General features: G+C 47.6%; 2 protein-coding genes across 2 annotated transcripts; both read left to right on the top strand.

Moving 5' to 3' along the window:
- The first annotated feature begins 2,713 nt into the window (after positions 1 to 2,713).
- On the top strand, positions 2,714 to 4,105 carry LOC127767712 (probable serine acetyltransferase 4). The gene has a single exon (XM_052293143.1). It carries the CDS (start codon positions 2,804 to 2,806, stop codon positions 3,749 to 3,751), a length of 948 nt encoding a protein of 315 aa, XP_052149103.1. The 5' UTR covers positions 2,714 to 2,803; the 3' UTR covers positions 3,752 to 4,105.
- Positions 4,106 to 17,615: 13,510 nt separating this feature from the next.
- On the top strand, positions 17,616 to 19,390 carry LOC127767965 (F-box protein SNE). The gene has a single exon (XM_052293457.1). It carries the CDS (start codon positions 18,115 to 18,117, stop codon positions 18,649 to 18,651), a length of 537 nt encoding a protein of 178 aa, XP_052149417.1. The 5' UTR covers positions 17,616 to 18,114; the 3' UTR covers positions 18,652 to 19,390.
- Positions 19,391 to 26,286: the final 6,896 nt, after the last annotated feature.

Raw genomic sequence — 26,286 nt, 5'->3', positions numbered from 1 at the left:
TCGATTTTTAAAATCTCAATGACAATAAAAATGAGAAGCAGCGGGCGGGGTGTATAAGAGCATAGTTGCAGAGCCACCGACAGTTGACGGGACTTCTAGAAAATAAAAAATGAATTCTAACGATAGTTATGTTCGACTTTTAGAATCACAATGACAACAAAGAGTAGACGGCGGATGGGCTGTAGAGGGGCATAGTGGCATTGTTTGATGGGACTTCTAAAAATTATGAAAAATGAAACTACAAGTCCAATTTTTAAAGGTTCAGAACTTCTAAAAAGTAAAAAAAAACAATGGTAATCATGTTCGATTTTAAAATATCAATAACAATAAAGAAAGGAGGCAGCGGGCGAGTCATAGAGGAGTACAATAGTAAAGCCGCTGACGGTTTGGCGGGACTTCTAAAAAGTGAAAATGAACCCAAACGATAATTATATTTGATTTTAAAAATCTCAATGACAATAAAGAGAAGAGACAATGGACGGACCACAGAGTAGTATAATGGCAACGTTTGACGGGACTCTAGAAATTATAAAAATGTAACCCAACGTGATAATAAACTCTAAAAACTATAAAATCCAATTTTTAAAGGTTCAAAGAAGAATGAATAGAAAGAGTGGTAGATCAAGCAAGCAAATAAAAAAGGAGATGACATAACGGGTAGCAACTGGTGTGACTTTTAAAGCCTATATAATTAAAAACACAAGGATGATAAGGTTTGGTCTTTCAAAGTCTTAAGACAATAAGATAGCTATTTAATAAATTTTAAGTAAAATCATACTAAAAAAATATATGATTTTGTTTAGGTGCTAGCCGCGCAATTGCGCGGGACACCTAGCTAGTTGACTTTTAAATCGCTACAAATAAATATATAAAAGTTTTAACTATAAATTAAATTTTATTCTCCGATAAACATTTTGATTTATTAGAAAATATGGATAACCAACTAGGCTCGTAATAAGTCAGCAAGTGAGGCATGTGTCAGCTCTCAGCTGGCAGTAGTTTTTGTTAGCTAGACATGCGACCCATCGAAAAACTTGTTTGTCAATTAGCGGATGTCATCCCCTAACCTTGTTCCTGAATGCCCCCACGTTACCACGTACGCCCTTGCATCATCTCATTTGCATAATTAGATAGCCCAGTGACACTTTGCTTGCATCTCAAGAAGGCTGGGAGGAGAAGACCCCAGTCAAACCTCCAAAGGTTATGCGAGAATCATATCGCAGGTGCAGGTTCAGCTAGCCGAACCCGACGACTTCTCCTAACCTCGTCACTCCAAACGTCATCCTTTCCTGGCTAACTAGGATTCTCTGCGGCGTCCTTTCATGGCTTCTGGGTGTGATGTTGTATGTGGGACTGCACAATGAATCCCAAAGAGTTTGACACTCGATCCGAACTGTTTTCGGTTTGCTTTGCTCATGTTACTTATGGTCAATAGTCAACACAGGATCGATGACTACAGTTGTACTAGAATCTCCATGCGGATAATCTGGTGTTATTTCTCCCTCCAAAACTATATATATATATATATATACATATATATATATATATATATATATATATATATATACATATATATATATATATATAGACACACACACACACTTCGCACTTATTGTTAGTTGGGGACACTAATAAAAACTGATGCCGAAGAATAAGTAAAAAAAAGTTTAAAAAAAACCTAAAAATCAGTTCTAAAGTTTAAATTTGGTTCTGCCTTATCAAGACGTTTTGTTTGTGTGTGTGTGTGTGTGTTAGATTTCAGGCGTGAAGAAAATGCGAGCAAAAACAGATCTTGCTTTGTGTGGTGCCACACATGTTACGGCCGGCGTGCACAACTGCACACACATGTTCACCGAGCGCGACATCTTCCGCCCGCGCGTATCCCACACGATCGCGCGCGGGGCCGGGGATACGATGTTCGCGGCGGGCACCCGCAGCGACGCCTCGACCAGACGCCGCGCGGCCACACAAGCGGCAGAGGGAGAGCGTGCGTGCGTGTGCGTGTGCGTGTGCGGTTTTGCACCAAGTTGCCCCCACGCTATCCTCCCGGGGCAATATTCGGCTTTCGCGTCGCTGTCCGCCTCCATCGCCGCCGCTTCCCTTCTCCCCTCCTTCCCCATCACCGCGCGCGTTTTCGCGTACAATTTGGTACTCCACTACAGCCAAGTGCGTGACGAGGCGTTCGTCACCGTGTGGCTTTGTGCGCGGGGCGTCTCGTTTGTCTTTGCCGTTTCGGCAGCAAATTCTTTTTCTAACCTCAAAGTTGCTGTTGGAATCTTGCACTGTTGCCCACACTGCCGATTGATCTTTTATCCTTTGGGGCATATGCTCGAGTTCAACAGTTCCATCGATCAAGGCTCCTTTTGCGTGTCCATCCTGTTGGTAATCCACTAAAATGCGTTTCTTCTCGCAAAAAGAAAAGAAGAATGCGTTTCTGTTTCTCCAAAGGACCAAGATTTTATCTGTATGGGCACGACACGTACGTCCACGGTCCACGTAGTACGTGTGTAATTACAAGATGCCCAGTAAAATTATTTCTGTGGTGCAGTCGATGTGCACATGGGCACACAAACGTACGGCGGTCAAACACAAATTTTAACAGAAGGCTACCTTGACACCAAAGAAACCTCCATCTCAGAAAGTTTCTTTGAAACTTCTCTGCCTCCTCTCTCCAGTGACACACATATATATAGTAGCTCAAGCACCAGCCGCTCGTGTCACCATTCTCCTCTTGCGATTTCACCACCACCGCCACCGCCACGGCCTCTGCCTCTCGCTCTCTCTCTCTCTCTAGGCGGCGCAAATGGCAGCCTGCGTCGACAAGTGGCCGCCGGCGGCGTACCTGTGCCGCCTGCCGGAGAAGTTCTACTGCGTCTTGCCGGACTGCACCGCTACGGACCGTCCGGTGGTCACCGCATCGGCGGCGCCGGCGCCGGCCGCTAGCGGGAGCAGCGGCGACTACGTGTGGGACGTGCTGCGCGCCGAGGCGCAGGACGACGCGGACGACGAGCCGCTCCTCCGCAAGTTCTACCACGACCTCGTCCTGTCGCGGCCGTCGCTGGAGTCCGCGCTCGCCTCGCTGCTGGCGGCCAAGCTCTGCATCCCCGGCGCGCTGCCGCAGGACCAGCTCCGGGACCTCCTCGCCGGCGCGCTCGCCGCGCACCCGGAGGCCGGGCGCGCCGCGCGCGCCGACCTCGTCGCGGCGCGCGACCGCGACCCGGCCTGCGCCAAGATGGTCCACTGCTTCCTCTACTACAAGGGCTTCCTGGCACTGCAGGCCCACCGCGCGGCGCACGCGCTCTGGTCCGACAACCGCAGGGCGCCGGCTCTCCTCCTCCAGAGCCGCGCCTCCGAGGTGTTCGGCGTCGACATCCACCCCGGTGCGCGCATTGGCTGCGGCATCCTGCTCGACCACGCCACGGGCGTCGTCATCGGCGAGACGGCCGTCGTCGGCTACGACGTGTCCATCCTGCACGGGGTGACGCTGGGCGGCACGGGGAAGGAGTCCGGCGACCGGCACCCCAAGGTCGGGGACGGTGTGCTGATCGGCGCCGGGGCGAGCGTGCTCGGCAATGTGCACATTGGCGACGGAGCGAAGATCGGAGCCGGCGCAGTCGTGCTACGGGACGTGGCGGACGGAACCACGGCCGTCGGGAACCCAGCGAAGCCGATCATCGGCAAGAAGGCGGCGCCGCAACGGCGGCCGGAAGAGCTTCCCGGGGTAACCATGGAGCAGAGATGGTCGGATTGAATGGCTTGCATAGCGTGCAGTGTGAACGCAAAATGGTTAGTAACTTTTAGTACAAGAGAGTTTCCCACCAAAAGTTATTTTCTGGTGATGACTACTCTTGTAAACCTATACTACTCTATAGAGATTAGACAAGTATTTGGCCTGGGAATGAGCTCAATTAGCATTGAGCCCTTTCAAGTCAAAACTTTTTTTTTCATTTTTTTTTACTTTTCCTAAGGAATAACGAAAAACGTCTCTGATCATCTATTGCCTCCTTGTAAGTATAGTAGGAGCTCATCCTCTTGTATGTTCTTCTGCTTCTTTGGAAGATCATATCTTTCTTCTTACAATGTGAAATACGGATGCTTTCTTAAATACTGATTGATACATACCGAGTACAGTTTCTGAAATCTGACCAAGTATAATGGTTTGACGAAACCCAATGTGTGAAGGTGGTCAACTAGCCAGTAGATGAAGACTAGTGGATAATTTTAACTTGACTAAGCACATTTTGGAGGGCTCCTTCAAACAAACCAGAGTTCTAGAGCACAAAGTATAGTAAGCCCAAACGAAAATATGACCACTAAACTGTGAACGAGTTGCATAAAAAAACAAAGAGAACACTTCCTTCAAGACTTCGTCCAAATAAATCGGCTAAATTTACGGCCTTTTTCGTGTTTACATCACAGACACAAATAATTGACAAGATTGGGTATGCTGTGAACGGAAGGACGTCAGGATAGATCCAAGTGGATGCGAACTGATGGTTTTTGTGATAATGGTAATGGTAATCCCGGTATTTATTACTGCAACAGATGTGACGCTGTAGCTTTTGTTAGAAAGGCAGAAACTTTTAGGCTCTCTTTCAGCAAAGTCAACTTGATATCCAGTAAGATATTGCTTGCAGAAACTGCCCTTGTATCCGCGTTCTCCAATATGAAGTCTGAAGGAATCGAATACCTCCAGCTGAGGCCCCAAGAAATAGATGAACTTCAGATTGGACGATAACGTTCCTTTGCTGAGAATACTGGAGATATATGGTTTTTAAACCAAGTTGATTCTTTTGGGGCATATTTTCAAACGATGTTACTACAGGGATACACAAAGTAGAGTGCAAATTCCAGGGAAAATAGGTACTACGACAAGAGTATAATCCTGGTTGTCCTGCATTTCACTTTGTGCTTCGAACTGTATATAAAACCGTGGGCTGAAGTTGTGTACACCGGCCCAATTAAGTTGTGAAGACAAGATACTCCGGAGGGAAAGGGCTACTGGAACGGCGATTTTGGGCTGGAAGGTGCCGACCCAGTGCCGCCATGTCTAAATCGCCAAGGCCCACTTGCGGGATATCAGTTAGGATGATAAGCTCACTATAGATCCCTCATCTTGACGCCGAGTTTGAATAACGTCATTGAACTGGAATACAAGATATAACGTTGCCCTCAACTTGCAAAACCTGTATATCCAAGATCCCAGGATAGTATAGTTCCCGGTTTTGGTTAATGTGGCAAGTGGGCCCCACATGTCAGCGACCAACTCTTCTTCCTTCTTTCTCCCTCCCTTTTCCATATCTTCCCCATATCTGAGATTCTCACCAAGCTTTCGAGCAGAGGCCGATAGTAGGGTAGCGAGCGGCGCTTGATAGGGAGAGAGGCGGCCACTGTGGAAGGGATGACGGGAGAGCGACCTGCGGCGTAGAGAGCGGCCGGCGACTTGTAGAGGGGTGGCCAACGGGGAAGGTGAGGTAGCTGACGAGAGGACAGCAAGCAGCAGGGAGAAGAATGACTGCCGACTTGGGGTGGGGCGATGGCTGCTACGGGCTAGAAGTGCAGCAGATGGCGTTCTTCCTCGTTTCTCCCTTATCTTCCCCCATCTTTCACCAGGCCTCCAAACAACAAAAGGAGGGGAATGAGTGATAGGGAGAAGGGCGACCACTAGTGGGCCACTTTGTTTCGCATGGCGCGGTGGAGGCGACACTCGTGGATGGTGTCGCAGAGGGGATGGTTGAGGATGAACTTGTGGTAGGGAAACTTTAGGTTAGCCATCGATGAAGTGACGTGCCCGCTGCGCAACCACTCCCTGATCGCCTCCGCCTCGCAGGAGAACTAGTCGCCAGTGACCTGTAGGTCCGGCATCATCTCCTTCAGTATCAGGGGGAGGAAGTATGGCACTAGGGCGTCACGCTGCTGTCACCATCCCTTGGTCGTGCTCATTGCCACCTCGAGCATGCCGCAGTTCTCCTCCAGCAGCTGACACGACCGGTTCATCCTTGTCGTCGTAGCATTTCAGCTCGAGGAGCACCACCTCTCTAGTGACCTCCATCGGCTAAGCTTCCACACTCACATCCACCACCCCGCGTCTCCCTACCGCCTGCCTCCCGCCAGTGATCACCCTTCTACCCATCGCCCACCTTCCGCTCTGAAGGAAGAAGAGAAAGCCGCTGATACGTGGGATCCACATAGGGCCAACTCACCACGTCAGCTAAAACCGTGCACTATATGTTTTGGGACCTTGGATACACTGGTTCTACAAGTTGAAGGACGCGTTATATTTGCTATTGTGGTTCAATGGCGTGACTCAAAGTAAAACGTCACGAGGAGGGACCTAAAATAAACTTATTCCTTTGAGTTAATACCTGCAGAAATGAGCCGAGTGCCCCAGATCAAGTAAAAAGCGGCCCAAAATTGTGAGAGCCCTCGGCCCAAAATCTGCCACGCCTTTGCTTTCCTGTGATCCCCTCCGGTTCCCCCACTAGCTGCAGCTGCCGATCTGCGCCGTCGTGGCCTGAACATTTTACTCCCTTTGCAGACGTATTACTAGCAAGCTTGCACATCAGGCTTAGGCCCGGTTTAGATTCAAACTTTGAAACCAAAAACATCACATCGAATTTTTCTACACATTATTTCATTTCCAATCAAACTTCCAATTTTAGCGTGGAACTAAACACACCCTTAAACAAGGCAAACATATAAAGGTTTAAGATCCTGTTCACTTGTACCCTACAGATCCATCCAACAGTCAACTCTTGTCCTCCTTTCCGTCACTCACGTACCGCCCGGTCCTATCCACTTTATTTGTGTCCATCATCAGTCCAGTGTCACGTTCATCAATTCGCACGTACTCGTACGTGGTAGTAGAAGTAGTCCTTGCCGGTGTCGCGCGAGAAAGAGCAGGAGTGCGTAGCGTATAGCGAGAGCGCGCGCGTGGCGCCAAGCAGGCGCTCCCAAGGCGAGCCGCACCAAACCGCACGCGCTCCCATCCCGTGTGGCGAGCAAATGGCTTCAACGCGCGCAGGAGGACACGCGAAATCGTATCGGGGCGTGCGCCAAGGGGCTCGCCTTCAACAGCTATTGCTCAAACCCCCCTCAACCTAGCGAACGTCTCATCCCCCCCATCCTCCACTTGCCCCCTCCTGATCACTCACCTAAACACGTACCAGAAACACTAGACCCTGTGTTGTTAGCCATGCTACTGTTAAATGTTAATGCTGTGCTTGTTGCCCCCATGATCATCAGCTGTTCGTTCTCAGTCGGTAGGGTTCGTTCTCAGTTCCCCTTAAAACAGACAACCCAAAATCTTTTGTACAATCTTACTACCAGAGTGAAGATCACGACGGCCAAAAACACCAGAAGATCACATGCAGAGATCAATGATCTTTTGGTTTGCCTCATCATTGATCGATCGCGGGCTTTGCGCTTGTTACCTTGCGGTTACACACACTTTTGCACGTAGGATCACTGGTAGGTCGTAAAGTTCACTCATGGCTACGTTGCCTGCTCATTTTGGGCTTGGATCCATCTCGGCGACGCAGAACTACCCTTTCTTTTCTTTTTCTTTTTTTTCCTTTTCTCCTTTTTCCATTTCGACATGACGTTTGAACATGACGGAATCGTTATGTTTCTGCTTGTACTCTTATTCGTCACGTCGAGTAACTTGCATGTTCGGATGAATCGGATTTGCAGGGATATGATTCCACGGCTTTTGCTCAGTTATTACCAAGTGATTTCGTTAGTTTGGGCGCATCACTTGTATTAGTACTATACTGTTGCACACTGAGCAAATATGTATGCGGTTTGTCACCTTTACCAGCAGTGATCAGCAGGGTTCTTTTTCTGAAACCTCAAACTTCGTCAATATCACAGTTTTCTTGTTTCAGGGAAGCTAGCTAATGCACTGTTGGCAGAGGCAGAACTACGTCAAACAGGCAACGCCAAAAGCCCTTAAATAAGCTCGCTTACAAGCGATATTAATGCAAAGCAGGCCCAAGTGCTCGGCTTGACCTGCATCTGCATGGCCGCAACTCACAAGCCTAGCAAAGGCTCGTCTCGCCCTGGCCATTTCCCCCTGTTCGTTTGCTCCATGCCAATTATAACTTGGATGCTTGCGTGTGCATGCATGGTGGACGATCTGATGAACGCAGTAGCAGCGATTAGCTATTGGTGGTAACGAACAAGAGAAAGTTGAAGGGAGCAGTTTCTGCTCTGGAAAAAAAGGCAGCTGCGCCTGGTTGGCAACATGGCATGGCCTCGACCTCCCCTTTGACTCATCCATCAAATCCGTTCATCTGTAATCTCTATCTGGATTTCTTTAATCCCCGGCAGTGACGCCGTGTTTGGGGGCCTTCCCACGTGAGAGCGCCCTTGGATGCATCCATGCCAGTACGCCACTGCCTGCCCGTCCTAATTAATCGACTTAGGATTTTGTGCTTGTGCTGGGAATCTCTGTTGCTGCTAGTCTGCTACATGCTCTACTGGCTCCCCTTGTTTATCCATGTTTTATCGGTTTCAGGATTCAGTACTACGGAGTGCTCGTTTAAAAACTGGTTGAGAGTCAACTGAAAACTGGTTAGGTGAATGTACGTACAGACATGTACAGTACTCCCCGGCTCAAAAACAGATCGTTTTAAATATGTGCAGTTAACATTAATTATATGTTTTCACTGTAAAATTATGTTAAAATTATATGCTTTTGGGTGTATGAATATAAATAATGTATTCAAGTTTGTCGGAATAAGAGCTTCCATAGCACTAGTACATTTTAGGTTAATTGGATCCATGCCATTACAAATTTACCAATTAAAAAATATCATTACAATTCGTCTATTCATAGCCGTGCTACTGAAATTTTACAAAAGTAGAATTGTGCCACTGCCGACACGTTTTTCATCTATCTCTATTTTTTTCCGTCTTCTTCCTTCTTTCTCCCGTCTCCTCTCACCCTGCTCTCTTTGCTCGGAGCAGCAAAGGCCAAGGTGGTCGTCATGGCCACCAACCTCCAACCACGGCCAAGCCGCTCCTCTAGCTCGGCCGTGCAGCGGCGGCAGCATCGAGCTCGACCTGTGCGCCATCGCTGGCATCCAGCGCGGCTCAAATCTGGTCGCTGTCGATCCCGTCGACGGCCTGCCTCGACAGGAGGACGGCGACGCGGTCAGAGTCGTTGACTTGGGCGGGGACGACGCGGAGGAGGTGGAGATAGGCGGTGGTGACCTCGTCGGTGAGATAGCGAGGCGAAAGGAGCTCCCGGCCACCCCCTCGTTGGCGGCGGCACCGAGACGGCCGCCGCCAGCCACCGTCGCCCATGCCAGATTCGCCGCACCGTCGCTGGATCCACGCGTGTGGGCGCGGAGCGGCGGCCAGATCCGCTCGGGAAGAAGGCGGTGGAGCCTCCGCCCCTCGCGCCCACCCGCTTGGCCTCCCGGCCACCTCCTCGTTAGCAGCGGCGCCGCCCGAGGCCGTCGAGCCGGCGAAGCCCCCCGCCGCCGCCGCCGCTCCACGGCCGCGCCCACATCCTCAACGCGCGCCACAGCCCCACCGCCCCCACGACATGAGAGGAGAAAGAAGGAAGAAGATGGAGAAGGAAGGAGATGGATGGAAAACGTGACGGTATTGGCACGGTTCTAATTTTGTAAAATTCCAGTGGCACGATTACGAATAGACAAACATGAATAGGCAACTTTGCAATGGCATGGATCTAATTAACCCTATATATTTCAAGACGGATGAAGTATTGCACGCAACATTTTGGGACCCATGGAGTTTAGCACTTATGTAGTTTTTTCCAATTTATGCTAAGAATTAAATAGTAATATTTATATCACTTCTACCTCAGCTAATTCTTTTCCCTAAATTACAATTTACTGATGAATGCTTGGCCATCATCTTCCACAATTAGCTGAGCGGGAGGGAAATGACTCACTATGACAACAATAGAAACTTCATTGGCGAGTCTAGGTGCCGGTGACACCCGAACTCCTCTAGGCTCCCTTCGAATTAGAGTTTCTAGGCTAGAGATGGTGGGAAGGTATATATCAAAGGTAGTGAGGGTGGCTTTGAGGGATGATGGAGTGGGGGAAGACCAATGGTGGGTGGCAAGTTGTTGATGGCTATTCCGGAGCGGTGGCGATGAAAGAGGGTGGGAATGATGGCAGGGATGACAAAAGCAAAGGAAGCGGAGGTGGATTGGACAGCGTGAGCCGCTGGAGACAATGAAGGAGAGGTGAGGCAAGGGTATGACATTGAACTTGGAGATGATGATATAACATATCAGGGGTGTATACGACACCATCGACGGTAAGGGTAGTGGCGCAATGTATGTGTGTGGGTGTGTGTGTATTTTTTTTTTGGGGGGGGGGGGGCAGTGGTTGGGTGGAGGGGATTCTCTTTTTTTTTAACCTTTATTTTCAGAATCTGAATCTTTTGACCACACCATCTCGTCTGGTGTGGAAAAACAATACTAACACATCGCACACAGCGGATGTGACAGTTTTATCCTACCAAGCTAACTAGGGGCGGTTAAATAACGCTGCCACGCCGGTCTAGCTGGCGTGGCCAAATAACATTCACGCTATGCAGACCAGCGTAGCAATGTTATTTTGCCAAGCTAGTCTGGCTGGCGTGGCCAAAAATTAAAAAGTTCAAAAATAAATAAATAAATAAATTGGTGGAGGGAGCGAGAGGAGAGAGAGAGCAGAACGTGTTAAGTATGTACTACTCCCTCTGTTCTATTAAGACTATTTTTAAAAAAATGAGACCTCTAATTCAACCGTTTAAGATGTGACGGAATTTTAAGAAGTTTTCAGTGGACTGATAAGCAGCAAGCTCCAAATTTTATAATACTCCGTATTGACTTTGAAAAGTCCAAACTGATTTGATTTTGAGATGGACCTGAGGGAGTGTAGTACTTAACAGTACTACACTAGTTCTGAATTGCGTCTGATCTGACTGAATTAAGCATGCTACTCCGTATGCTAGCTCCAAGCCTAATCGTTTAAATGCTCTCCTCAGCGCATGCGTCGCTGACTCTGTTTGTGAGGTAGCGGTTGTTGTTCTTGCATGCATGGCATGCTAGTTATCGGGAATGGGAACATGCAACGTATAGAAAAGCTGGCTGCTGCGAAGAAGGTCATTGCCTTTCCTAGGACGAGCAGCAAGTAAACAAACCGAAAATGGCTTTTCATAACGACCCAAAAGAGACTGCTCATCGCATGCATAGGCTACGCATGGCAGGGCTAGCTAGCCTCTGTTTACGGCCATGCTCTGAGCATCCATTGCAATTTTGCATCTGAATTTGGCAATTTTGTTTGTTGGATAATGTGAAAACAAAACACACTAATAAAAAGACATCAATGTATATATATATAAAAGGGACATTTAAAAACATATGAAACTTAGATGAGAGTGGGTGTTTGGAACGCAGACGTTTTCTTAAAACAATAATCATCGTTAGAACACTATATATGTCATCCAAACTGGAAAAAAGAACAGGAGGCTGTTAGTTTTCCTTCGTTTTTGCCTTGAAAAAATAAGGAAAAGGAAAGCTTTCGTACTCTTTGATTTGCCTCGATCCTATAAACTACTATCTCTGTTTTAAAATATAGTTATTTCTAGCACATTGTATTGTTTTAAAACAAAGCTATTTCTTTACCGACTACCTCTCAACCAATCACAACCGTTATCCAATTAATTTCTTTTACTTACGGAGTACTTTCATTTCTAAACCAATCACAATATTCCTCAAATCATTTACATTTACTTTTAATACTTGTGACCATCTTAAAAATACTTATATTTTAGAACAAATGAAGTAAAAGCTTTCTCAGTAAGTTTTCAGCAGCAATGGAAACCTTCATGGTTTCTTTTCAAATTCCTCAATCTAAACAGAGCCTTATCTGTACAAAATGAGAAAAATCTAAGAAAAGTCATTGATAAACGCTCAATTTCAGAAAATATCATCAACAAATACAAGTTTCATGAAATACTATTGTACAACCGACTTTGTCCTAAAAATATCTTCGTTGTCAAGGTCCAGTTATAGCAGCCCTCCGTTAAGTGCTATAGGATGAACAATGCATTTAACGTCGCGGAATGGACGGAACCCTAACGATGATGTTATTTCTGTAACAAAATCACTTGTACGATGTTATTTTATGAAACTCACGCTCATCAATAGTATTTTTTGAACATGGATGTTTGTAAATGACATTTTTTGAATTTTCTCTTACGAAATAATAGAAGAAATAGATATTCCAAAAGTTATAGAAATTAATATACAGTTATGTTGGTACAGTTGTAGAATACTCCTATATGTGGCGGTCATGTGAGATCTCTTCAATTGTAATAGGAGGTTTTTTTATTAGAGGAATTATACTAGGCACTTGTTTAGTCCCTAACTTTTTCTTCAAACTTTTAACTATTTCATCACATTAAAATTTTTCTACACACATAAACTTCTAATTTTTTGTTTCAAATTTTTAATTTTAGTCGAACTTCCAATTTTAGAGTTAAGCTGCCCTTCGAAGCAGAGTCCAGGAAGCAAAGGTACTCCGTATTGTCTTCGTCGTCGCATCAACATGTGCAATGGCATCGAGCCTCTGGTTGTTGCATCGGGACCCAGAAACATCATTGAAATCTTGCAGACAAGTCGATCAGCGTGTGCCTAGCCTTGGGCTTTGAATGCGTTACGTGGACGTTCTTCTGCAAAAATCGCATATTAAACGCGAACCAACTTAATTGAACCAGCGCCTACGCATCTACAGTGAAATAGTATAGTACTGTAGCATTTAATTAGTCCTACGACGTTTTTATCTGCAGCATGTGATCCTTGGTTACTCCGATTATTTTTGAGAAAATTTTTTGTGCACCCTTGAAAATTTACTTAATTTCTTTCTTTCTGAGTTTTGCCCATTTCTTGTATGTAACCTCAAATTTTAGATTGGATTCGTTTTATACACTTTCTGCTAGTTGTCTGTCAAATTCATGTGAAAAAAATCCATATTACCTTTTGGTATGAAAAGTATATAATTGTATGGAGCATATTGTTGAAGTGTAGAAATTTATTGAAAGAGATTATCATATTTATGAGTTTGTTATGGAAGATATTATTTACAACACAATTTGTTATATGACATCTTTCAGATGTTAGTTATCTCTATTCCATGTTTTAGGTTTAATAATTTAGAAGTAAATATTATTTTTAAGTCATATATAAATAAATTTTGTTTTAATAATATCTCCCATAATAAATTTATAAATATAATAGTCTAATACAATAAAACAACGCACTTCGATAAATCTATATGTTTTTTTCACATGGGCAAGATGGACCTTTGTTTAGGAATTTAATACTACGGTCAACTAGAAGGAAAGATATAGAAGAGATCTACACTGAGCAAAACTCGAAGGGATAAGAAATGATTAGGTATAATTTTAGGGGTAACAAGAAATTTTCTCTTTTACTTTTTGAGAAGACTCGAGGTTAGCCGTTGCCTCAGCACATACTCCTACATAATACTGTACTCATATACGGAGTACACTCCTGGTAACATACTTCCTTCGTTCCAAAATATAAGCATTTTTAAGGTTGGCACGGGTATTAAGAAAGTAGATGAGAATGATTGAAGAAGGTGTGTGATTGGTTGAAAAAAGGAAGTAGGTGAAAAAGAATGGTTGTGATTGGTTGAGAGGAGAAGTTAGGTAAAAAAATAGTTTCATTTTAAGACAAAATACTGTGCTAGAAATAGCTACATTTTAGAACGGAGGTAGTACTCAGATTGATAGTCGGACGAGCAATGAATGGAAGACGATGACGCGCGCGCGCGCTCTCTCTCTCTCTCTCAATCTCCCTCTCTTGCGTCTGCTACAGTTGATCCGAGCTTTGTCAGCTGCCTCCTATCTAGAGCTAGCTAGCTTTAGGCCTTCTTATCTTCTGCAGCAGCTAAAAGCGAACAAATAATCTCGATATATCAAATAATCCGCGATCGAATGATTGCTTGATTTGCTTGATATCGCTTGCTCGCTCGCTCGCACGACATGACGCGAGGACCCTTTCTTTCCTCCTAACCTTTATTGACCGGGCGCCCCCAACAACACAAGGAGAAGCAGGCCCGGCCGACAGGCGATATCAATCCAATGCTTGGTTGCCCCCAACACACACATGCATGCAACCCCCACGGCAACAGCGGAAAAGCCGAAAAGCAGCCCTGCGCTGCATGCGCTTTCCTAGCCGATGATGGATCGATCGATCGATCGACCCCGCCTCCCAGCAAGCCAACAAAAGGAAGATTCCACCGCTCGCTAGCTGTGGGTTTTCATTTCGCTCGTGATCGTTACGCGCTGCTAGCTCGGCTTACTACAGTGGGACACACACACACACCGATCAACTACGTGGTGGTGGAGCCATGCTCGCTGGGGAGAAGAACACAAGGGGGAGGCAACAAGCGAGACAAGAACACAACTCCGTGGCTTTGGATTCAGCATTTGCAGCCGCAGAGAAATAGGCCGATCGAGCCCACCACACATGGATCACAGGCGCCACAGCTAGGCTAAAGCTCTGCTACGCTATTGTTGCTAGCGGCGCCCTGCGCTATACGCTTCATGATCACCGGCCACACACCGTCCATATCTGATGCACCGATCCAAGACTGGTGGTTGAATTATTGTCCACCAATCATTACTCGCTGATTAGAGAGGCTCAAGCTCGATCACCATTGCAGCTGGATGCCTGGATTCGGCCCCTCTGCCTGAGTGCCCCTGTTCAATTCCTCCATAAGGCATGAGAACTACTCCTATAACTGATCTTACACTTCATATTAACACATGAATCTACACTGATTAGGAACAATGGCACGTCAATCCAACTTAATTGCTGCAGGAAACTGAAGGTTAGTGGTCAAATCACGCGCCATTGCTGCAGCGCAATGCAACGCGCGGAACTGTGATGGCGCAGAGTGAGGTCGTCGACGATCGAATTCAAGCATGTGTCGTCTACTAGACTCTCCGATCAGGCACAGTATATGGTAGTACTCCAGTACTGCTCATGGCAGAGCCCGGATCAGATACGCAGCGCACATGCATGCCTCGCTAGCAGGAACCCAGTAGCGTCCAAACTGGGAATTGATGTCGAGGGGTCCCAGCTGCTGTGTGCTGTGCCTGTGCTACCCGAGCGAGGCGTACGTTGCATATGCAGTGTGTGCAGGGACACAGCATGCATAGCATCAGGGATGGCGGCAACCGAGCAGCCGATCTGCTCGATCATGCACGGTGACTCCCCGTTTTTTTTCAGAGAGAGAGAATACGATGCGGCCAGTACGTGCAGCAGATGGGTGCAGACCGCAGTACGTCCATGCCGATCGGTTTTGCGGTGCTTGCAGCCTTGCACAGGTGTAGTAGTTCGGTCACCTGTTCATCCAACAGTGCGTTGCTTTGGTCCAAAGTGAAACGTCAAGCGCCAAGGAACAAGGGCGGATTACGCTCACGACCTGTCTCGCGCGCAAGCCTCCAAAATCGCGGAGTAAACGACGCGTTGATGTGAGCGTTCATCGATCGGGAAACCAGATCGGAGAAACTTCGATGGGAGTGACGCCGAAAAGATAACGTGTTTCGTGTAGACCGAAAAGTTGTGTCCGTGTGGCTGGCTGCCTTGGCTAGGTGGCTTGAAATATTGTGCGATGTGGGCATGTGGCTAGCCGTTGTGGCCTCGTTCCACTTTGCGCTATTTTTTTTTTTTGGGCGGAACGCGACCCGAAAACCATAAGAACTAGTAGCGGTTACGAAATGTTTTGTCACGAGCATGGGCTTCATCCCCAGGACGGAGACGCAACGGACGGGCAGGGCCCGGGAAAGACGGCGGCCGGGTTACGTTCTTTAGCTAAGCTGCAAATCCCTGCTTGCTTAGTTTTAAGGGGTAATTACAAATTTATAATTGCTTTGAATTGTTATTATAAAACTGTCACTTGAAAATTATAAAAATACAACTGAAACTATCATTCGAGTGGCCTCTTTATAAAATTGAAAAAAACCAGTGGCAAATTTTGAACCTTATCGTTGTTAGGTTTCATTTCTATAGTTTCTAAAATGCAACATCCACCACCTCTTTCTCTTTTGCCTCACCTTTACTTCGTATATATCTCGCTAGGCTCCCTTTTAATTGTTTGGTGAAGTCCTATCAAATACCGTTATCCTACTCCTTCAGGGTCTGACCGTTGCCCTTCTCTTTATTATTATCGGGATTTAAACATCTAACATTATTATCGTTGTATTATTCCTTTATGTTTCTAGATGTCTCACCAATTGCTAACACCCAACCTCTTTATGACTTGCCGTCATCCCTTCTATGTATTGTTACTAAAATTCTAAAAATCAAATATAATCATCATTGGGTTCTAGTTTATGGTTTTTAAATGTCGCTCAACCATTGTCACCTTACTCTTTGTGACCATGTTGTTGCCCCTCCTCACTATAAAATTAAAATTCTTTTATTTAAGAGATGGGGAGGACAGGTCATAAAGGAGTAGGATGAAGATGTTTGATGGGGCAAGACAATAAGCTCGAGAAAAGTGTAGGTTTTATTCTTGAAGGTTTGAGGATGAAAAGAAGTCATGACGGACCGATAATCAAGTAAAGTGAAGGCAAATAAATAAGGGGTGATGACTGATGTGAATTTTAAAAACTATATAATTGTAAACCTGATGGTGATAAGGTTTGATTTTTTTAAAAAATCCTAAACTAACAATGTGGTTATTAACACATTTAAAAATCATTTATAAAAGAGTTACATGATTTTGTATCAGAAATACTACAAAATGGTCTATCGTTTGGAAGAAATAGTTAAAATCATGATGGTGTTAACATGGTACCGTAGTTGCTGGATCTTGTATTAGACATGTTTATCATGTACAGTACTAGATCATGACATTGACATGGTACCTATAAGTATCTTTTATGGTACCATTATACCTATCTAATACCACAAGTATTGGATCTGATACCTACGATACCGTGCTAACATACACTTGGGTTTATCGCGTTGAAACAATATAGCGTTTTGTAGTAACTCTTACAGTTAAGAGGTCGAAGAAGAGAGTAGGTGGACGACGATTGGTTCTCGGGAAAGTGAGGCGGAGTACGTAGTTGATGGAGAGAGGAGGACGAAGCGATGCAGCGAAAGGAATTGGTGGGGAGGAGAAACTGGTATAGAAAAAATGGATCTGAGAATAGCGGTTAGCTCTTAATTTATCCATGGTAACAGAATCCCATCTCCTAGTTTTTCTGTTATTTTATATATGGGTGCTAGTCACTTAATTGTATGATCATCATACAGGTTCTAAAGAACAAATACGATATGTTGAACCAAAGTCTATTTTGTTTGGCCGCCGAAATACCACTACACAAGTAGGGCAAGGCACACGGTCCTTCAAGTACCGGACGGCGACGAGCGAACACGTGGCCCCCCGCACCGTGCGTCGACATGTAAAACGGAACGCGCCGGCCGTAAAGCCAAAGGGAAAACTACGCGGTCGAAGTAAACAACGCTCGCTGCCTGTGTCTGTCGCCCTCGATCTCTTCCCCAGGACAAGAAAACACACCGCCTCGCCTCCTCACGTCAAAATGGACGCCGAACGCTCAAGTCGCACCAGCGCGCTGCGCGCGCCTACTCCGCCTCCTCACTCCTGGCCGTCGCACATCTCCACGCCGCTTGGCCCGTCCCCCTTGGCCCCATATCCTCTTCCACTCGCAACACCAGATACCCCTCTTCGCTCTTGGATTTCTTTACTTCTACGGTTCTTACTATGTGTAATTAAGTGGCTGACAGAGGAGAGTAATTAGCCGTAGTCTCTCTCTCACTGAGCTTGTTGCTTCCGCGGCGACTGCCATATTGGTTCCAAGAACCCTTTTAATCGCCTTTTGGTGTGCCCCCACGAGAGCATAAGCTCCTAGAGTCAAAACCCCAGCTTTGCTACTCGCTATATATACGCTCTCCACCCGTCTCGCTCTCACCTCTCACTTCGACTTCTCGTCGCTGGCCGCCTCTCCTCCACGAAGGCCGCGTGCGCTGCACTACCCTCGACGCACCGGCACGGCCGGCCGTGCGTGCTAGTGTGCGGTGTTATGGGTGCACGGCCAGTGCCGCGGCGGGAGGAGGTGGTGGTCGTGACGGAGCTGGAGCTGCGGATGCAGCTGCTCGGCGGCGGCGGCAACTGCTACAACATCAACGACAACGCCGACCTCCTCGCGGAGATCCTGGCGCGGCTGGACGGCCGCTCGCTCGCCGCCGCCGCCTGCGTGTGCCGCCTCTGGGCCGCCGTGGCGCGCCGGGACGCCGTCTGGGAGGCGCTCTGCCTCCGCCACGTGGGGCCGGCGTCCGGCCCCACGGCCGGCCCCGCCACCCGCGCCGTCGTCGCCGCGCTCGGCGGGTACCGCCGCCTCTACCGCCTCTGCCTCGGCCCGGCGCTGGACCGCCTCGGGCGCGGCGGCGGCGCCATCGCCCACGCGCACGCCAGGGCCCGCCTGTCCCTCTCCCTCTCGCTGTCGCTCTTCTCCATCGACTGCTACGAGCGCCTCGGCGGCGGTGGCGGCGCCGGCGCCGGCAGGCAGCCGCAGCCGTCGTCACTGCTCTTCCTGTGCAAGCCAGTGGACGTCTCGTGAGTCCCCTCTGAATAGGCGTACACGTGTACGTACGCGGTCGCATCGCCGCCCACCCGCTCGGGCAATCCGGGCCGTACGATCCACGCCGTCGCGTTCTTCTTGGCGTACGTGCGCTGCTACTAGCTTGTCTGGCGCACGACGCTTAACATAATTGGTTACTTAATTATTATTATTAGCAGTACGAACAATAAGAATTGATTATTATTAAGCTGTACCTGCGAGCCATATTCAATATGGGAAAAAAATAATTAATGATTCCTTTGTTTCTTCTCCTTCTTCTTCCTTTTGATCGTTCCTCCGTGTACGCTTTGGGCTTGTTTGCGTCCGTTTGGCGAGTTGCTATTTCAAAGCACCCGGTTTGTATCGCTCCTGCTGTTGTTGCTTCGCCTGGCTGCTTGCGTGCAACTCGACCGTTTACTTAACGTAGTAATCACCTCACCTTTTCTTTTGAGAAAAAAAGAAGATTTCTCGATCCATTGCCATTTCGTTCTCATGCACGATGAGTGATCCATGATGCCCAACTCTCGTCAGCTGACATGCGTATCTGCGCGACTTTTTGCCGCAAAAGGGAAGCTGTTGCTTCTACTGGATACGCTTGGAACGGGTTGTTGTTGCACGGGGACCGCCGGCGAAATGGACCACTAGCTAACTATAGCTACTCGCCCCGTTTCGAAATGTTTAACGCTGTTGACTTTTTAGCACATGTTTAACCGTTCGTCTTATTCAAAACCTTTTATAAAATATGTAAAATTATATGTCTACATAAAAATATATTTAACAATGAATCAAATGATATGAAAAAAATTAATAATTACTTAAAAGTTTTTGAATAAGACGAACGGTCAAACATGTGCTTAAAAAGTCAACGGCGCCAAACATTTCGAAACGGAGGGAGGGAGTACTATGCTAGTACTACTACTAGTTGGGTGATCAAGGCTCCCTTTTCATTTTTACTACTCCTACGGTATATTTCAGAAGACCAATGCTTTCTAGTTTCTACTGCTGTTACATTTATACTTGGAGTAAATATTAAGTGAATAGGTTAAATGGTCGGGTGATTCAGGTGGTTTTATCAAAGTTATTGTTGATTCAGAAGAATGTAAAGTGTTATATCGAGGGTTTCAAGTTTTCAAAGGTAGGGTGAATGTTGGTTAATGCAGTTGCCGAATTCTTTGGAAGTGCAAAGTGAAATACGGCTCTAGATTCATATATAAGGTATATGGCTCTACGGTTTGGGTTATTTGTGGTGGAATATGGCTCTAGATTCATATATAAGGTATACGGTTTTACGGGTTAGGTTACTTGTGGTGAAACATATCTCATCCGAGTTTAAGTTTTAGATTCCGTGGTAATTATGTTAATCTAAAAATATACCAAGGTGCTCATAGAAATATGTATGTGCATTCATATATAAGGGTGAGTATCCGTGCATTATGACCATTCGAAAAGGTATCCATGGCATTATGAACGTCTATATTTTTTATGATGGTTTTTTTAAGAAAAAATAATTCCTCGGAAAGTTTCTAAACACGGAGTATCGTTTTGAAGAAGTTTCTCGAACATGTTTTCCGTAAATTTGCAACACTTCAAGCAACTTGAAAAAAGCTTCCTGAAGTGTCAGTGTTAGTGTGTTACCACCGCGAACGCGAAATGCATGCATGTCTTGTTATCTTTGTAAACAACTGGTTTGGCAACATCTGATGAGAAGAAAAGATACTTCTACTGCACAAAAATCCATCCCTGTTTCATTACACTTCAGACTCTTACCCTGGCCTATCGGAGTTTGTGGGATTGAACCAGTACGCCCGCGCTCGCTAATTCTAGGGCCCAGACATGAAAGGAGGCTGTACGTTGTTAAGCGAGGTTGAAGATGATGTTTCTCTCCGGACAAACACTGTGGTCTAATCTCATTATCTCAAGGCTACAAAAGTTGCACAGCTAGGAATTGAAGCCGGAATTGCGCGTAGAGGAAATTAACGACTTTAATTAATTTAGCCTGTTAGGACAATAAAAAAGACTTTCCGTAGTAAAATGCTTACGTGCTTTGGTCCAGAATTCGCCGAAATTTTACTCGGGTATTTCAAACAGGTGAGTCCGAGTCCATGTTTGAAATTGCGATACGCTATACCAGTACTCTTCACGAGCTCCGAGGGAGCCAGGGAAGAGGATACAGATGTGCAGGGTCGGTTCCTGAACACCCTGACTTGTGCTCCACCATTTTCGGCTTTCGCCGGAGCAGAACGGCCAGGAGCGATCAGCTTGCATGCATGCAATGCATAGCGAGACTTCGCAGTCAAATGGTAAAAACAGGCTACGCAAGCGAAAACGCTTGGGAAAGTCTCCGGCCGCCGGCTTGGTCGAGTCGTCGTCGGCAGCGTCGTGTGGAGGCGCGCGTAGACAGTACAGACAGACGCTAGCCCCGTGATCGCCGAGCTGCATGCGCGCCTGCGTACGAGCGCACTATACGTAACGCTCCGTGTCTTGGCCACATCAACGTCGACGTCGCATGCAGCGGCAAGCTCCCATACCGGCCGGTCTCGTCGTTGGCCGCGGCCGTGTTGTCACGTCGGTTTTTAGTCCGCGCGTGTGAGATCTGTGATGCCGCGTTGCCAGCCGCGGGCGCAAGCGCAACCGGGTGCCACCATCACCAATTCATCATCTTTGACATGCCAGCCATCCATTGCGGCGACTGGACTGTAATAGTACGACTGGAAGATGAGAGAAGCGTTCCGGCCGGTCCTTTTAAGGTGAAAAGGGAAGGACAGTTTGATTGGAGGATGATCACACGGGCACACGGGCACGGGTAAATTTATGTGAGTTTGCAGTGATGCAGTATACGGGTAAGTCGCGTCGATCGAGAGAAGGGGGAAGGGAATGCACAGTGAATGCATCTGCTATTCATGTCAAAAAAAAATGCATCTGCTACAGGCAAAGAGAATTCAAAGTACTGAGGTACACGAAGACTGATGACTGCTCTGAGATCCTAAAAATGCGTAGGGGCGCAGCGTGTGACGCTGCCGCTCCGACACACATGAATTCAAGAGAGCTCACGAGGAAGTCCTACTACTACTCGTATATCAGTATGAGCGAAAAAATGTGTTTTGGTATTAACAATCTAATCAAGCCATCCAGGACAAGTACCAACCAAGATTTCGATAGCTGCACGCATCTGCATTGATCATGTGCACACATTCATTGTCTGTCAGGAGCCTGCAGAGAAACCCCCAAGAGGAGGATGGATATGATCCTGCTCATCAACACCCATCTCGATTGCGATCAATCTACATTATCGATCGATCGACACCAACACAGGGCGTGTACTCCTAATTCTGGAGGGGAATCTAAGGGCTCCTTGTAAACGACATGCAGGCTGCCGCTTCGTGGCGTTCACGAGACAGGCAGCAGGTCGTATGCTAGGCCGGGTGAGTACGTTGCCATCGACAAGTCGCCTGCAGGCCCGTCCATCACATGCGGTAGGTACTCGCATCGACCAACAGTCGAAACAACGCACCCGATTTGGTACACACACAAGCAGTGGCAACGACGACGACATAGCCCATCCGACACCCTAGCGGCCGCCGCGTAAACGACACCGGGATAATCGCATCGCCGTGGCGTGACTAGCTTCGCCGATCGATCAGCTGTGTGCTAGGCTGCTAGCTAGTGGAAAGGCCGGGCGATACGATGGAGGTGGTGGAGTTCACGAGATTGGTGGCGTTTTTGGTGCGATTCTCGCATGGATCCTGGTAAGTTGTGGCGGCAGTGGGGAGGAGAGTAGGGAGGGGGTCACGTGTGGGAAAGAGGCTACGCGCAACCTCCCAACCCCAACTGGCTCTTGTGTCGTGTGTGTCTGCATCTTTGACATATGACAAGCCCGTATGCCAGGCTGCGCGTGACAGCGTGCAGACCGCCCGTGCAGTGACCCGTCCGTCCATAAAACAGGAGACCAGATGGATGGATGCATATGATGCACGCAGCGGCCGAAGCGACGTGCCTGTGCATGCGTAGCGGTACACCAGCCACTACCAGCTAGCTAGGGGGGGAGAGAGGGGCTAAACACCCCCTTGAAAAGACTTGTGCCATTGGCAGGGACGGATTCGACTCGATCATGCCTTGCACAGGATACTAGGATACTGCTGGGGTGTGTATCTCAGCTCTCAGGCTACATGGCTAGGACTGGGAAGTCCCGAACTAGAAAATGGACATTTGACCAGGTTTAGGCCTTATTCGTTTTGAAGGATTCCTAAAGAAAATGTCAATTCCTTTGGAATAAGCACTATTCATGCATTCGGTTTGTAGGATTCAAAGGAAAATTTTCCATAGGAACACTATTCCAATCCTCTAAAAATCCTCCAAAATGTACTAATTCCATAGGAATGAAAACATCTACTATATCCTCTTTTGTTTAGCTCGGTGGAGGAAAAATTCCTGTGTTCCAATCCTTTGTTTTGCATGTGCATTCCTACATTATTCCTACGTTTTTCCTATTCCTGTGATTTGGAAATCCTGTGAACCGAATAATCCCTTAAAAAACAGTATCATTGGAATGCCATCTCAAAAACACGTTTCATTAAAATGTCAATATAAAGCGCGCACTCACAGTCATTTTGCCATTTCGATTGTTTTGTGCATTTTTGAAATCTTTTTCGTTGGAATACCGGATGATGAGACGGAATTGCCCATGCTCGCTGGTGGGGCACCCGAGATTGCAGCTAGGGATAGCAACGAGGCGGGGCAGGGTCGAGTTGGGCTGGAACGGCCCCGCCCCCGGCCCCGACCAGAGATGCGGGGCCAAATCAGACCCCGTACCCGATCCAACTTGGGGCCTCGCATTGGATAAAATATCAATCCTATCCGCAAAAAAAAACAAGACAATCATCAATTCGACAAGAACAAATATGGTACATAATTCACACACCATCAAAAATAGCATAATTGTACATAATTGACTCTCAGTGCGTGAAGCTGTGAATCGATGGCCGCCACGCCTGTGCCCTCACCGGCCGCCACACCGTGTGCCGGGACGACCGCCGCGCTTGTGCCCTCGCCGTGCTTGTGCGCCCTGCACGCCGCCCGTGCGACGTGTGTCGTCAGCACTCGGCAGACCGTAGGGAGAGCCGGAGAGGGTGAACAGAGAGGGGAGAGGAGGGGAGCTGGGGATGGGAAAGGCCGAGAGGGCGACCGGCGACGGCCGTGCCCTGGCGCCTTGCGCTGCACCACGCCGCTGCCGCCTGTGTGTGTGGGATGGGAGGGGAGATGGTAATTGGGGAGAGAGTGGAGAGAGAGCTAGGTTTTGTTTATATATGTCAATATTTTGTTGTGTTGGGTTTTTTTTGACCTTGTATGGGCTACATTTTGAGAGTTTAATATACTACCCTGGGGCCTCGCGGGTCACCTGACCCCGCGGGTGAAATGTCTCCCCCGTCCCCTCCCAGCAACGTGTGGTGGTGTGTGCTCGACGACGCGCCCGTCCAAGGCCTCCCGCCGGCGCCATTGAGGACTGGCACTAGCGCTCCCTCCCGGCGCTACCCTACATGCTCAACCCCGGTGATGACGGGCCCGCCCATGTCGCCGCGCACGCAGTGGTCGGCGACTCCCAAATCCGGGTGTCCACGGAGCGGCACGAGGCCAATTTCTTCTTCCTTCCCCTTTCCTTTTCGCTCGCGGCGCGAGGCAATCGGATGGCCTCGTCGTTGTCGTCCGCTGGACGCCGCCTCATCGGAAACCTAAGCCTGAGGCCTGGCGTGGCGTCGACTATCCTGGGGCTCCCGGACGACGTGGCCGCCGTCATCCTCTACCTGCTCACGTTCCCCGACCAGTCCCGCCTCTGGGCCACCTTCCGTGTGTGGCGGCTCCTCTTCTCGGCGGCCATGCTCCTCCCGCTCCACCGCAGCCTGCGGCTTCCGCGGCGCCACCTCCTGTGCCTCTTCCCCACCGTGCCGCCCCCACCGCCTGGTGGTCCCTCCCGCCGATCCCGTGCTCGCCACAGCACTATGGCCTCGCCAACTTCGCCGCGGTCGCGGTCGGCAACCAAATCTACGTCCTCGGCCGCTCCCGCTTTGACGCCCAGAGCTATCCCCTCGACAACCCCTCGCCCTCCGCCACCGTCTAACGGCTCGACCTCGCCCTCTCTCGCCACCACTGGGAGCGCCTCCCCGACATGCGAGTCCCACGAGGGAGCTTCGCTTGCGCCCCCGCGCCCAGGGGTGGAGTCATCATGGATGCGTCGGCGAGCGGCAAGGCTGTCTACATGGCGAGCAGGGGCAATTCCGTCTCTTCACCCGCCATTCTAGCGAAAATGATTTCGAAAATTCACAAAACGGCCAAAATGACAAAGTGGCGATGAGCGTACGCTCTATATTGGCATTTTAACGAAACGCGTTTTTGAAATGGCATTACAGCGAAATCGCTTTTTGAATGTGGCCAAATATCCATTTGCTCATCTGGAATATAGAGTACGTATCTCCAGGAACATCTTAAATGTACGTACACTGTGCTGGGGATTCAGTGATCGCGTATACTGGGTGCCGCTATCTTAAATACGATAATCGAGTGTATTTTGTCTTATGCTGCACAGCCACACATGGCACAGTATGTATGATCTTCCCAACATATATATGGCGTCGGCCGTCCTGATGCCTGCGGTGTTCTTCATCAGACATCCAAACGATCATAAATTTCTCGCTAAACTTGTGCTGCGCATTGATTCCAGATGTACTACTGTACTGTGCTGTATAAATTTGCATCACTTTTGCTAATGCCATGCAGACCCCGCACGCTCTTTTTTTGTTGCAACGAAACATACTGTAGTACCAGATGATTAATTATATTACCATTAGTGTTCAGTAAAAATTCTATTAATTGTTAAAAACGTTAAAAAATCCGCCAAGAAGATGGCGAGCATGCAACGACAGTCTGGTCGAGCTCTGGTCTGACACTTAGGGCATGTTTAGATCCATTTGAAATATCAAATGGGTGGCAAAAGTTTTGGCATTGTAAAAGTACTAGTTGGTGTTTAGATACATGTTAAATTTTTGTCATTCTAGCACTAAAGTGAGAGAGAGAAAGAGAGAGGGAGTGGTCCCAAAGCACTTTTTGGCACAATTTGCTACTATGGACTAGCAAATGACAAATTGTCAACTTTTACTACTAGTGTTTAGATCCAAAATGGTAAAAAGTGCTACAAAATGGTAAAACTTTTGTCATTTTGGAGGATCTAAACAGGGCCTTAGTGCATTGAATTGTCCTGTCAAATTAGGTCCATGATTCACGCCGGATTTTGAAACCTGCCTGAAAAACGTCTACTACTGGTGTAGTATTTGTATTTATCTGCACAAAATACTCTGAAAAGCAATGTAATGCATTCTGTTGCCCTCGGCTTTGTTTCTCTTGACGTCGTCATGATTTGAGGGATTATTTCAAACATAGGAGTAAAAAAACATAGAGATTGAAAAAAACAAAGAGAAAACTCTAAGAAATGATATTAACAAACGTCAAATTCCAAAACATGTCATCGATAAGTATGAGTTTTATCAAATACCATCGTACAAACGACTTTTGTCCTAGAAATACCATCGTCGTTAGGGTTACATTAGCATACATATGTTAAGTGTTATAGGATAAATAGTGCATTTA

The sequence above is a fragment of the Oryza glaberrima genome, chromosome 3 (genome assembly GCF_000147395.1).
Source record: "Oryza glaberrima chromosome 3, OglaRS2, whole genome shotgun sequence".
NCBI lineage: Eukaryota > Viridiplantae > Streptophyta > Magnoliopsida > Poales > Poaceae > Oryza > Oryza glaberrima.
This window is presented reverse-complemented; position numbering and strand designations above follow the sequence as displayed.